We start from the raw sequence: 14,594 nt of genomic DNA, 5'->3' as shown, positions 1-14,594 counted from the left end.
TTCCCCAGTACTTCCTGCATCTCCCACCCACGCTCCACCACAACAACCAGATTGTCCGCATACAATATCCTCCCCGGAATATCTTTCATATTTGCCTTTCTGTTTTCCAGGAAAAAAAACAATTGTTAAAGTCAAGAAACTAATAGAAAAGTTGGAAGCAACTATGAAATCCAGAGGAGCACATGGCTTAAAGGAAGGAACAAAGAAACATATTTGTCAGAAGCTGAAATTCGATTTGGGGGAGAGTACTCATATTTTTCCAAGAATAAAGGGAAGCTTGTTGTTATGCCTGACCATATTACTCTGCAAGAAGCGCTGTTATTTAATGTACCAAAGCTAATAAACAGTGGGAAAGTTGCAGCCACACTCGGATCAAATATTTGTGAAGGGGTCATTGGCATCCATTCTTTCACAGAATGTTACCGTCAGTGCATTTGCTGGTAAAGGGAAGCGTGGACTCAAACGAATCACGTCAAACAAAGAGGTCCAATCTGCCGATGCAGACTTGGGTGAAATGTGGGATGTAACCGATGAGCTTAGGGGCAAACTTGAGGAGCTCACTTGTCTGATGTCTGCAGCGAAATCTGAAGTATCGCCATTTTTCATCCGATTGACTTGAAAATTTAACAGCTTTTGCATATTAAGTCAATATATTTGGAAACCAACAATTTTTAAGGTCAAAAGGTCAAAGGTCATCTCAAGGTCAAACTTCCAAAATCATCAATTTTCATCTGATTGACTTGAAAATTAAATAGCAATTGCATAGTACCTCGCTGAATTGGGAAACCAACTATTTTTAAGGTCAAAAGGTCAAAGGTCAACTCAAGGTCAAACTTCCAAAATCATCAATTTTCATCTGATTGACTTGAAAATTAAATAGCAATTGCATAGTACCTCACTGAATTGGGAAACCAACTATTTTTAAGGTCAAAAGGTCAAAGGTCATCTCAAGGTCAAACTTCCAAAATCATCAATTTTCATCTGATTGACTTGAAAATTAAATAGCAATTGCATAGTACCTCACTGAATTGGGAAAACAACTATTTTTAAGGTCAAAAGGTCAAAGGTCAACTCAATGTCAAACTTCCAAAATCATCCATTTTCACTTGAAAAATCATCACTTTTCATCATATTAACTTGAGGATTAAACAGCAATTACATAGTACATCATTGAATTGGGAAACCAACTATTTTTGAGGTCAAAGGTCAACTCAAGGTCAAACTTCTAATAACATCAATTTTCATTTGAAAAATCATCAATTTTAATCCGATTGACCCGAGCTTTGATTAAGATCGTCGATTTTAATGAAATTGACAATTTGATGTATCCATGGCAACCTTTTTGGAGGGGTGGGTGGATTTTGCAAGTACGTGCTCTGCATGACGTCTTCTTGTTTTTTTATTGACCCTTTGTTTGATTTTTTTTTTCAATAAAAAGGCTGAGGCCATTAAATCCACCAATGACCCCACTGGGGATAGCGGGATAGCTGAGAGATATTCCCACTCCATGTTTAGATGTCCATAGTCTGGATTTGAATCTCAACCCTGACTATAAACTGCCACCCTGGTGTTGCACATGTTGCAAACTGCCAATGTACCAACAACGTGTTCAGAAGGATGATAAGCCAGAGAAATCATCTCCTGGTAGGTACAGGTGAATCATCACATTCAATATCTCACAGTTCAATTCGCAAAGAGTTGGCAAGTCATCGCCGGCATCCTGGCCAAATTCCATATACCTGCGCTGACCTATAGCATCAGCAGAAGCACAGCGCTGAACTCCCAGCAATGATGCAACGTGCAAGTGCAAGTACTGAACTCAAACGAATGAATGACTGAATGAATGCATACATTCGGTTAGAGATGGAAGAAAAACTAAATAAGGAGGGAAATAGGGAGAGTCGGTGATTAAATCCCGCCATATTTGCGTACATTAGAGAAGGATGGTCACTCGTCTCTTCATTCCAATATCATGTGTATGTATATAAATTAATATAAAGAATATATATCTGATCAGTGCATTGATAAGCGAAACCATATGTGGAATTCAATGTGTGTCTAGATTGAAATATCTCAAACAATTTCAGCAAATCCTTCATTTTAATTGACATAATACACTAACTACATTGATTTAAAGCACTGTACTGCGTGGTAACCACAGCTGCAGGTAATTACGCTTTGTGTTGTTAGGCCAAAACACAAAATAATGAAGCTTAGACTCCCTCCCATTGAGACATACCTGAAATAATTCACATCAAGGGGTAAACATCTGGCGACACTAACGAGGGGTAAACACCTGGCGAAAATAACGAGGGTAAACACCTGGTGAAAATAAGGAGGGCATAAACACCTGGCGACCCTAACGAGGAGCAAACACATGGCTACACTGAGAACGGGCATAACCAAACTGGCTACACTAAAAACGGGTAAACACCTGGTTACACTAACGGGGGGTAAACACCTGGCGAAAATAACAAGGTTAAACACCTGGCGACACTAATGAGGGGTAAGGTAAACACTTTGCGACACGAACGAGGGATAAACACGTGGCTACACGAACAGGGGGTAAACATCTGGCCATACTAATGAGGGGTAAACACCTGGCTACACAAACGGGGGGTAAACATCTGGTGACAAGAACGAGAGGTAACCACCTGGCGACACGCATGAAGGGTAAACAACTGCCGACATGAATGATCAGGTAAACACATGGCTACACGAATGATCAGGTAAACACCTGGCTAAACCATAAAGGTTTAACCTTAATATTGTTATGGTATAAACGGGAGAGTATTCAAGGGGTTTGAAAGATCCCACTCCTGACACCAGAATGTTACGGTTCTCCTGTTTTCCGCTTTTGGGCGTCGCCTCTGGATAACTCAGCATTTGCCACTCTTAGCTCTGGCTGAATCCTCCTGCCCAAAGTCGGTTTAACGCACCGGTGACCTAAGCGATGAAAATGGGGACCATCCCGGCTGTTACGAGACAGACCATAGTCAGTCGGCCGAGCGAAACCAACATCACGTAACTACACCCGAGATCGAACTTGGATATAAATCCAAGCTGGCCAAACGCCTCAGCAGTCTTGTGTCGTCATCAAAACGGACAGAATAAGTCAAGACACGGTTTCTTAAAGAAATGACCTTTATTGCCCGTAACAAGAAAAAAGGCAAGTCTTTACAACAGCAGACCAAGCAGGTGTTTACAGGCAGATGAGACAATGAAATTGCATATATGTACATTAATTACAGCACTCATACATTCCCCTTATTAGGCCGTGGGCAGTCCGACGAAAAGCGGCTAGAAAACACTTTTCGTTCCGAGGAAAAGGTGCGACTTGAACTTTTGGCTGCTGGTAGACAAATATATGGTGGAGTGTGGGGCAAAAGTTCTCCACGATATTACAGCCCAGGAAAACACGGTGAGCAGTCAAATTTGGGTGCTAGGGTCAGAAAAGTGATTTTTTTTTTTTGGCATTTCCCCATTTTCATGCCACTGTAGCTCCTCGAATATGCACCTCCAAGCTTCCACTCTCCAAGGGCCATCAGATACAGGAACATATCTCACAAATCAGAATTATTGACATTGCAAACGCTTTACTGTAAACATCATCAAAACTGCAACAAGGTGAAAAAAAACGATTTTTTGAGAATTTTCTCATTTTTACGAGGCTGGATCTGCTTCAAATATTAATGCAGATTTACGAAATGAGTCATGAGTCATGACAGCAGGGCATATTGCCTATCTTACACTGAAGGAAATATCATGGTCATGTACTAACTAGTGTAGTTGTTACAAAGGATGCATCTGGATCTGGGTACTTCAACAGTGCGAGCGATCAAATTGTTGATATAAGTACAAATGATGTTGACAAGGCTTCATTTTCCACATCAATAGACCTAGAGATTTGAAATTGCACACAGTGATACAATCACCTGTTGACCTCACCTGAATGGAATGCTGACATCATACTCGGACTAATTGGGGCTAGGTGACCATAGTAATTAGGTACTTCATCATTAAAACACAGATACACATTATCATCTTCTTTGCAGCTGTGCACACAGGTACGGAAATGGTGCAGTGCTACTGATAACTACCACATCACTTTCCACAAATCGAAGTCTTTTCAAAGAGTCACCTTCATAAAATGACCAATTAAGGCAGGACAAGCAGCTAGTTTGGCATAAATAGGTCATCTGACTATTGAAAATGAATGGACACGGTACGACACCAGTTCAAATTGTACCACGCAACGACTAATTAGGGGAAGCAGTTGTTGTAATTATCTGCTACAGTGGCTGGATTCCTATGGCTGGATCTTGTCTCATCCACAGAACTGACAATTCATCACCTGTAACTTGCCAGCCGTGACCGACTGGAGAAGGAGCATTGATGATGGGGGAGATGGCCAGTTCAGATCTGCTTGATAGTTGGCCCGTAAAATATGTTGGTTGCAGGTGTCTTGTAGGTGGCATACACTGTTCTCCTGGTTATGAAGCCAAACAAAATATTATATTATGCATCATTCACATCACCTCCCGAGTCGATTGTCAATAACATAAATGAACCTCCCCAATAGAGCCTCCAATACAGGTTACCACCGTTTTAGAGGCCATTTTTCCCCGCAAAGCAGGGGTTGGCCTTTTTCGGGGACCGTGGTTGTTGTTGTTTTTTGGTCCCCTTTTTGGAGCAATGTTTTACGGCCGGATGCCCTTCCTGCCGCCAACCCTGGTTGTCGCCAACCCTGTTTGGCGCCAACCCTGTTTGTCGCCTTTTTACGACACACAGGGAATTACCAGTGAACTGGTACTCAATTAGCCGACCTCAGAAGGTATGATACAGGCTGAGTCAACCCCCCTGGCTGTTAATTCAGCGATCGACCGGGATTCGAAACCCAGGATCCTTGGTAATCCTAAGCTGGCACCCTAGCCGCTAGCCCAACACCACCAGGCAACACCAAGCAACACCTCCAATACAGGTTGATATGTCGAAATCTGCCCTAGTTTGGACCGGGATTCGAACCCAGGATCCCTTGGTTTTAATCCTAAGCTGGCACCTTAGCCGCTAGCCCAACACCACCAGGCAACACCAGGCAACACCTCCAATACAGGTTGATATGTCGAAATCTGACCCTAGTTTGGTCAAGCCTTGCACGAAGTTTCTCTTTTGTACATGATGGAAAATGTTCTCCTTTTACCCATCTCATAAAACGAGCTTGTGGAGTCACACCCTGTTAGAGTATGAAACCCAATGAGACTCTGAGACAATGGCTCCGCAAGGCCATCTCTGATGCACCCTATATCAATCACATGGGTGCGATTCTTGAGGCCAGTCGAAAAAAACAAATTTTCTGGTATTTATGAACTGAGAGCAGTGTCGATCACTGCACGACATCAGTATGTGGACTTGGACTGTGAATGACAATATCACGATGACTGGAACTGGGTCCATAACGCCTCATCTGGGTCCACCATCTATGGTCCACATTGCCTTGTCTAGGTCCACCATCTATGGTCCACAATGCCTCTGCTGGGTCCACCATCTATGGTCCACCATCTAACCCTAACCCTAACTGTACGTGGAGCTGACCACTACCTGAAAATGCAAAGCCCGTCCACGTCCGTTTGTATCCCGACATCTTCCGTATCTTCTTCTTCTTCCAACTCAAAATAACAAAAAACAGTTTAAAAAAAAATGCCAAATGAAAATTGAATGGAGCCTTGACCTTTGAGCTTTAGATCTAAAAAAAAAATCAGCTTCTAGCTTTTGATTGGTGACCCAATTCTGTGACCCAATATGCAAATTCTTAAAATTTCAGGTCAATTGTACGAAAATTGACGATTTAATACAACCTGTACATGATGCTTTGACCTTTTGATCGAAAAAAAACAATCGACTCCTACCTTTTGATTAGTGAACTAATTCAGTGATCCAATATGCAAATTCTTTAAATTTCAGATCAATCGGTTGAAAATTAGCGATTTTACGTGATGTTGATCTTTGACCTTTTGATCTAAAAAAACAACAATCAGCTTCTAGCTTTTGATTGGTAAACCAATTCAATGACCCAATATACAAATTCTTAAAATTTCAGATCAATCAGATGAAAATTAACCATTTTATGTGACGCTGACCTAAGGCCTGGACAGACACAGACACACACACACACACACACACACACACACACACACACACACACCATCATGGGGCACTTAGTTCCTTGTGGTATGGTGGACCCAGACGAGGCATTATGGACCATAGATGGTGGACCCAGACGAGGCATTGTGGACCATAGATGGTGGACCCAGACGAGGCATTATGGACCATAGATGGCAGACCCAGACGAGGCATTGTGGACCATAGATGGTGTACCCATGCGAGGCATTGTGGACCATAGATGGTGGACCCAGACGAAGTATTGTGGACCATAGATGGTGGACCCAGACGATGCATTGTGGACCATAGATGGTGGACCCAGACGAGACACACACACACACACACACACACACACACACACACACACACACACACACACACACACACAGTCTCACACACACACACACACACACACACACACACACACACACACACACAGTCACACACATATACACACACACAGTCACACATACACACACACACACAAACACAATACTCAAACACACAAACACAATACTCAAACACACACACACACAACTGGAGGCAATTCTGGGTTCGGTGACGAGCCTGAAAAGAGCCCTTGGAACAAAACTCTTAAAAAGTTGAACAGTTTGGTCCATGAACCGTGTTTCCCTTACCGAAGCGGAGGTGGATACTTTGGGTCCTGTCGGACTCCGTACCACCTCCTAAAACCCGCAAATGGAGATAACAACCAACGACACACATACAGACAGAATTACAAAACCCCGTCTCCTGCTGTGCAGAGGTCGGGCTAACTACGAAATAACTATTTAACTATTGGGGGATTTATGTGGATTCTCAGACCACAACCAGTACACACCCCACACACCGCACACCGCACACCGCACACGTCAACTAAGAAGAGTAAGACGAAGGGACTATTCCCATGTCCATGTGATCGACTCATCATGAAGGAACATATACAAAGTACTTCAATGCATCTTGTAAGTGTATTTAAAGCTGTTTTTCACAAAATAAAACCATTACAGTCGAACGTTGAAAAGTATTTGCAGCGCCTCAGATTAAAAAATATATAAATATCGCGAAACAGGCTGGAGTGACCAATCAGATGTGTGTTCGGTGGTCACGTGCCGCGGTGACCGTATTTACCCGCTCACTCAAAGGAAACCAGCGAAGGCGGGAAGGGCAACCTTGATGCGTTGCCATGGCAATGTAAACGTATCCTGGAAAGGGAAAGGACATTTCATTGGAACACAAAATACATTTCTGAGGGAATATTTTGAGGTATTTTTATTTTGCCGGTAATCTACGATATTAAAATTTCAGTTTTGTTTTTAAAATGTATTCCCAATTGCACGTCCCGTGTGCAGTGAAACCATCGAACGAATTGTTATAAAGTGTATTCCTTTGCGCACGGTGGTTAATGTGCAACGAAGGAAATACCTGAAGGTATTACAGGTGGTGATATAATTTGGAGGTGCTCCTTTAAGTTGGTGGCGAGGTGCAGCCGCGCGAACGCGCGTTCCACGTGAGGTGCGCGCGTTCCACGTGAGGTGCGCGCGTTCCACGTGAAGGTACGAAGTGTAAACCGATGTGTTCTGAGTGAGCTCGGCCAAGGCGGCTGCAATCTGTTCGGTCGGAGGTGCCAAAGGGACGTGCATTGTGCCTCCAGAGGTGTGGGACCGCAGGTTGTTAAATCACCACAACGGTGGCCGGTAGGGGCCACGGGTCTAATTCGGAGCCGTGAGGTAATCGGTCTTCACCTTCATCGCCCGATGCCGGCGGAATGAGTCGACCTCCTTTGGCCGGGGTGGCCGGAAAAAGCGGCAAGCGTACAGCGAGCCCCGGGCCTGGCCCTTCCGCGGGTGTTTCGGGCCTTTCGGCCCCTGGGGGACCGTCGACGTCTGGTTTGGGACCTGGCTCGATATCTCAGCGGCCGCAGCCGACGTCTCCACGGCAGCACGGCCGGGCTCCGTCGGCCGAGCTCACGGCGCTTTTCGAGTGCCCCGTGTGTTTCGATTACGTTCTGCCACCCATCTTGCAGTGCCAAGCGGGTCACCTGGTGTGCAACGGTTGTCGGCAGAAGGTGTCCTGCTGTCCGACATGCCGCGCCGCACTCTCGCCCTCTATCCGCAACCTGGCCATGGAGAAAGTCGCCTCCACCGTCGCTTTTCCTTGCAAGGTTAAAACATACATTGAGGACCGACATTTTTGTTTCCTTGGACCATGCTTGCACACGTATCATAGTCTAAACGAGGACAGGTCGTGCAGTGTGGACGTGAATGTATGGTGCATTGTGGACCATAGATGGTGGACCCAGACAAGGAAATATGGACCGTAGATGGTGGACCCAGACGAGGCATTGTGGACCATAGATGGTTGACCCAGACGAGGCATTGTGGACCATAGACGGTGGACCCAGACGAGGCATTGTGGACCATAGATGGTGGACCCAGACGAGGCATTGTGGACCATAGTTGGTGGACCCAGACGAGGCATTGTGGACCATAGATGGTGGATGCAGACGAGGCATTGTGGACCATAGGTGGTGGACTGAGATGAGGCATTGTGGACCATATATGGTGGACCCAGACGAGGCAATGTGGACCATAGATGGTGGACCCAGACGAGGCAATGTGGACCATAGATGGTGGACCCAGATGAAGATATGTGGACCATATATGGTGGACCCAGACGAGGCATTGTGGACCATATATGGTGGACCCAGACAAAGCATTGTGGACCATAGATGGTGGACCCATACGAGGCAATGTGGACCATGGATGGTGGACCCAGACAAGGCAATGTGGACCATAGATGATAGACCCAGATGAGGCAATGTCGACCATAGATGGTGGACCCAGACGAGGCATTGTGGACCATAGATGGTGGACCCAGACGAGGCATTGTGGACCATATATGGTGGACCCAGACGAGACATTGTTGACCATAGATGGGGGACCCAGACGAGGCATTGTGGACCATAGATGGTGGACCCAGACGAGGCATTGTGGCCAATATATGGTGGACCCAGACAAGGCAATGTGGACCATAGATGGTGGACCCAGATGAGGCATTGTGGACCATAGATGGTGGACTGAGACAAGGCATTGTGGACCACAGATGGTGGACCCAGACAAGGCAATGTGGACCATAGATGGTGGACCCAGACAAAGCATTGTGGACCATAGATGTTGGACCCAGACAAAGCATTGTGGACCACAGATGGTGGACCCAGACAAGGCATTGTGGACCATAGATGGTGGACCCAGACAAAGCATTGTGGACCACAGATGGTGGACCCAGTCGAGGCATTGTGGACCATAGATGGACCCAGATGAGGCATTGTGGACCATAGATGGTGGACCCAGACGAAGTATTGTGGACCATAGATGGTGGACCCAGACGAGGCATTGTGGACCATAGCTGGTTGACTGAGACGAGGCATTGTGGACCATAGATGGACCCAGATGAGGCAATGTGGACCATATATGGTGGACCAGACGAGGCATTGTGGACCATAGATGGTGGACCTAGACAAGGCAATGTGGACCATATATGGTGGACCCAGATGAGGCATTATGGACCACAGATGGTGGACCCAGGTGAGGCATTGTGGACCATAGACGGTGGAGTGAGACGAGGCATTATGGACCATAGATGGTGGACCCAGACGAGGCAATGTGGACCAGAGATGGTGGACCCAGACGAGGCATTGTGGACCATAGATGGTGGACACAGATGAGGCATTGTGGACCATAGATGGTGCACCCAGACAAGGCAATGTGGACCATAGTTGGTGGACCCAGACCAGGCATTGTGGACCATAGATGGTGGACCAAGATGAGGCAATGTGGATCATAGATGGTGGACCCAGACGAGGCATTATGCACCATAGATGGCAGACCCAGATGAGGCATTGTGGACCATAGATGGTGGACCCAGATGAGGCGTTGTGGACCAATGACGGTGGACACAGATGAGGCATTGTGGACCATAGATGGTGGATTCAGATGAGGCAATGTGGACCATAGATGGTGGACCCAGATGTGGCATTGTGGACCATAGAAGGTGGACCCAGACGAAGCATTGTGGACCATAGATGGTGGACCCTGGTGAGGCATTGTGGACCATAGATGGTGGACTGAGATGAGGCATGGTGGACCATATATGGTGTACCCAGCTGAGGCATTGTGGACCATAGATGTTGGACACAGACGAGGCATTGTGGACCATTGATGGTGGACCCAGATGAGGCAATGTGGACCATAGATGGTAGACCCAGATGAGGCATTGTGGACCCAGACGAGGAAATATGGACCATAGATGGTGGACCCAGAGGAGGCATTGTGGACCATAGATGGTGGACCCAGATGAGGCATTGTGGACCATACATGGTGGACCCAGATGAGGCATTGTGGACCATAGATGGTGGACCGACATGGCATTATGGACCATAGATGGTGGACCCAGACGAGGCATTGTGGATCATAGATGGTGGACCCAGACGAGGCATTGTGGACCACAGATGGTGGACCCAGACGATGCATTGTGGACCATAGATGGTGGACTGAGACGAGGCATTATGGACCATAGATGGTGGACCCAGACGAGGCATTGTGGACCACAGATGGTGGACCCAGACGACGCATTGTGGACCATAGATGGTGGACCCAGACAAAGCATTGTGGACCACAGGTGGTAGACTCAGACGAGGCATTGTGGACCAGAGATGGTGGACCCAGACAAGCCATTGTGGACTATAGATGGTGGACCCAGATGAGGCATTTTGGACCATAGATGGTGGACCCAGATGAGGCAATGTGGACCACAGATGGTGGCCTCAGATGAGGCTTTGTGGACCATAGTTGGTGGACCCAGATAAGGCATTGTGAACCATAGATGAGGCATTGTGGACCATATATGGTGGACTGAGACGAGGCATTGTGGACCTTTGACATTGTGGACCCAGACAAGGCATTGTGGACCATAGATGGTGGACCCAGATGAGGCGTTGTGGACCAACGACGGTGGACCGAGATGAGGCGTTGTGGACCAATGACGGTGGACACAGACGAGGCATTGTGGAGCATAGATGGTGGATTCAGACGAGGCAATGTGGACCATAGATGGTGGACCCAGATGAGGCATTGTGGACCATAGATGGTGGACCCAGATGAAGCATTGTGGACCATAGATGGTGGACCCGGGTGAGGCATTGTGGACCATAGATGGTGGATTGAGACGAGGCATGGTGGACCATATATGGTGGACCCAGCCGAGGCATTGTTGACCATACATGGTGGACCCAGACGAGGCAATGTGGATGCTGCACATTATTGTGGTTCTTTGCTCTCACAAGGAGTCAATAAAATTAAATTCAATTCAAAAGGTGCACTGTTGACTAATGACATCCGACTGCAGGCAAACTGATGACCGCCGACACAATGGAGCAGTGGATGCTGGCTCACAGAGGACACTAGACCGTTGGTGGACAGACCATGGGCACAAGCACATCGGGCACCCACTGTGTATCAGTTTGCTGGTGGAACAGGATAAAGGCGCAGGTGCACTGAAGACCAGCACCAGAACAAGGGTGAAGGTGCAGGAGATACCAGGACTAGGGCGCAAGTATAGGATGTAAGTGCAGGCACACCATGGCATGGGCGCATTGGGGACCGGGACGAGAGCTCACCTGGGGACGGGACGAGGGTGTGGGCTGACCCAGGGCTGGGACAAGGACGCAATGGGGACTGGGATGAGGGCTCGACGAGGGCGCACGGGAGACCGAGACGAGGGCGCATGGGCACATTTGGGACGAGGGAGCTCTGAGGGCCGGGACAAGGTCATGGGCGCAACGGGAACCGGGGTGCACCGAGGGCATGGGTGCAACGTGGCCGTGGGTGCAATGTGGGCATGGTTGCAACGTGGGCGTGGGTGCAACATGGGCATGGGCGCAACGTGGTGGTGGGGCTAATGGGGAACGGGGTGCGTTGGCCGCTGGGACGAGGGTGTGGGTGCAACGGGCGCCTGGCAGGACGAGAGTGCACTGGGAGCCAAGATGAGGGTGCGGGCACACCGGGGCGAGGGCGCACGGTTAACCGGGACGAGGACGCACGTTCGCAGTCGACCGGGACGAGGGCGCACGCGCGCAGTCGACTGAGACGAGGACGCACGTGCGCAGTCGACCATGACGAGGGTGCACGTGCGCAGTCGACCGGGACGAGGGCGCACGCGCGCAGTCGACCGGGACGAGGGCGCACACGCGCACAGTCGACCGGACGAGGGCGCACGCGCGCAGTCGACCGGACGAGGGCGCACGTGCGCAGTTGACCGGATGATGGCACACGTGTGCAGTCGACCGTGACGAGGGCGCACGTGTGCAGTCGACCGGGACGAGGGCGCACGTGCGCAGTCGACCGGACGAGGGCGCAGTCGACCGGATGAGGGCGCACGCGCGCAGTCGACCTGACGAGGGCGCACGCACGCAGTTGACCGGATGAGGGTGCATGCGCACAGTCGGCCGGACGAGGGCACACGTGCACAGTAGACCGGACGAGGGCGCACGTGTGCAGTCAACCGGGACGAGGGCGCACGTGCGCAGTCGACCGGGACGAGGGCGCACGCGCGCACAGTCGACCGGGACGAGGGCGCACACGCGCGCAGTCGACCGGACGAGGGCGCACGCGCGCAGTCGGCCGGACGAGGGTGCAGTCGACCGGACGAGGACGCACGGGCGCAGTCGACCGGACGAGGGCGCAGTCGACCGGACGGGGGCGCAGGCGCGCAATCGACCGGACAAGGGCGCATGTGCGCAGTCGACCGGTCGAGGGCGCAGTGGACCGTGCACATGCGCAGTTGACCGGACAAGGGCGCACGTGCGCAGTTGACGGGGATGAGGGCGCACGCGCGCAGTTGACCGGGACGAGGGCGCACGTGCGCAGTTGACCGGAACGAGGGCGCACACGCGCAGTTGACCTGACACGGGCGCACGCGCGCAGTTGACCGGACGAGGGCGCACGCGCGCAGTTGACCGGACGAGGACGCACGCGCGCAGTTGACCGGGATGAGGGCACACGCGCGCAGTTGACTGGGACGAGGGCGCACACGCACATGTGACATGAATCCAGACGAGGGCGCATGTGCACAAGTGTCCGGGTTCAGGATGAGGAAACAAGTGCCCCACAAGGACGTGGTCACCATAGACATTTGAATTTGGGCCCAGGCAGACCCTGGACCACTGATTCAGGCAGTCTGTATGTTGTGGATGGTGACAAGCCACAAGCATTCATTAGGCTTTGAGTATGAACATGAATTTTCTGCGGCTAGAATATGGACTCTGAAGAGACCCATCATAAACTTATAATATTTTTTTAACCTGACGCGAAAGAACAGGACATCACTGTTTTTGATACATATTCTTTAGGTTTAATAGTACGATTAATGTGCTTGTACGTCAGTGCCTTAATATCAGCATTTGCTTCAACTTTCGTACTGTGTGCCCTCCTCCGCCCCCAACTCCCTGTCACCCCAATGACCCGCTGACACCAATCAATATTGGCAAGAAACACCTTTGTGGTTTTTTTTACTCAAGCAGAAATGTTTTGTATTTGATCTGAGTAGGTCACACTGTGGTATTAAAGGGACGTTATTTATGCAGTCGTAAGGACGGACGGGTTGCAGGACGGGGACAAAGCAAAAATTTCATTTTGCATATGAAACAAATAGATCAATAGTGTTGGAATTTTAGCTTCTTCCCCTGTGCTTGTTCCTCTCTCCACCTCAATCTCTCCATTTTCTAAACCTTTTTGTGAGTTTCTCATTCTAATACTGTATCCCCATCTCCACCCCACATGGCATAGGTAATCTTTTGATGACCCCTAAAATGAATAATTCAGTCAAGTGCCCACAGGTTTATATTATTTAACTTGTGACAAATCATTTGTTTTTAAAAAACGTTAATTTTGTTGGTACAGGTATTGCGGCTTGTGGGATAGTACAACGACAGAGGTCATTAGACAGAAAACTGGGGCAAAAAAAAAAAGTATTGGGGTTACAAATGTACGTGTACCGCATGAAGAGTTGCAAAGGTACGTGTACCGCATGAAGAGTTGCAGAGTTGTAATTGCAAAATAAGGGTGAGAACAGGATCCCAGGTAAAGCTCAGTAATCGAAATGGGAGAGACCATGAGGTGGGAAGCAGACTTGAAATGTTATAGGGAAGAATGTACAACATCAGACTATAGAAATCAGTTCCACAGGTGAGGAAAGACGAGTACTAAATGATGGAGGTGAGCGTTGAGTATATACTTGGGGAAGGTAACAAGAAAGCCCTTCTGGAAGATTCTGTATGACCTAGAGGGGAAGAGGCTGTGCTGAGAGGCGAGATGGCAGGAGGAACATGCACCAGGACAGAGCCGATAAGAGACTGCTTGGCCACCCACCTGCCGGTG

At 48.8% G+C, this 14,594-nt stretch overlaps 1 protein-coding gene across 1 annotated transcript in view; it reads left to right on the top strand.

Moving 5' to 3' along the window:
* The first annotated feature begins 7,509 nt into the window (after positions 1 to 7,509).
* The window catches only part of LOC137435103 (E3 ubiquitin-protein ligase Siah1-like), a 78,810-nt gene continuing 71,725 nt past the window's right edge, over positions 7,510 to 14,594 (top strand). The window contains exon 1 of the mRNA XM_068128571.2: positions 7,510 to 8,323. Within this exon, the coding sequence (XP_067984672.1) occupies positions 7,928 to 8,323 (396 nt within the window). The 5' untranslated portion in view covers positions 7,510 to 7,927. The remainder of the gene's footprint in view (positions 8,324 to 14,594) is intronic.

The sequence above is a fragment of the Myxine glutinosa genome, chromosome 9 (genome assembly GCF_964187855.1).
Source record: "Myxine glutinosa chromosome 9, kmMyxGlut1.1, whole genome shotgun sequence".
NCBI lineage: Eukaryota > Metazoa > Chordata > Myxini > Myxiniformes > Myxinidae > Myxine > Myxine glutinosa.
Note: the sequence above shows the minus strand (reverse complement) of the source record. Positions and strands in the feature narration are given on the sequence as shown.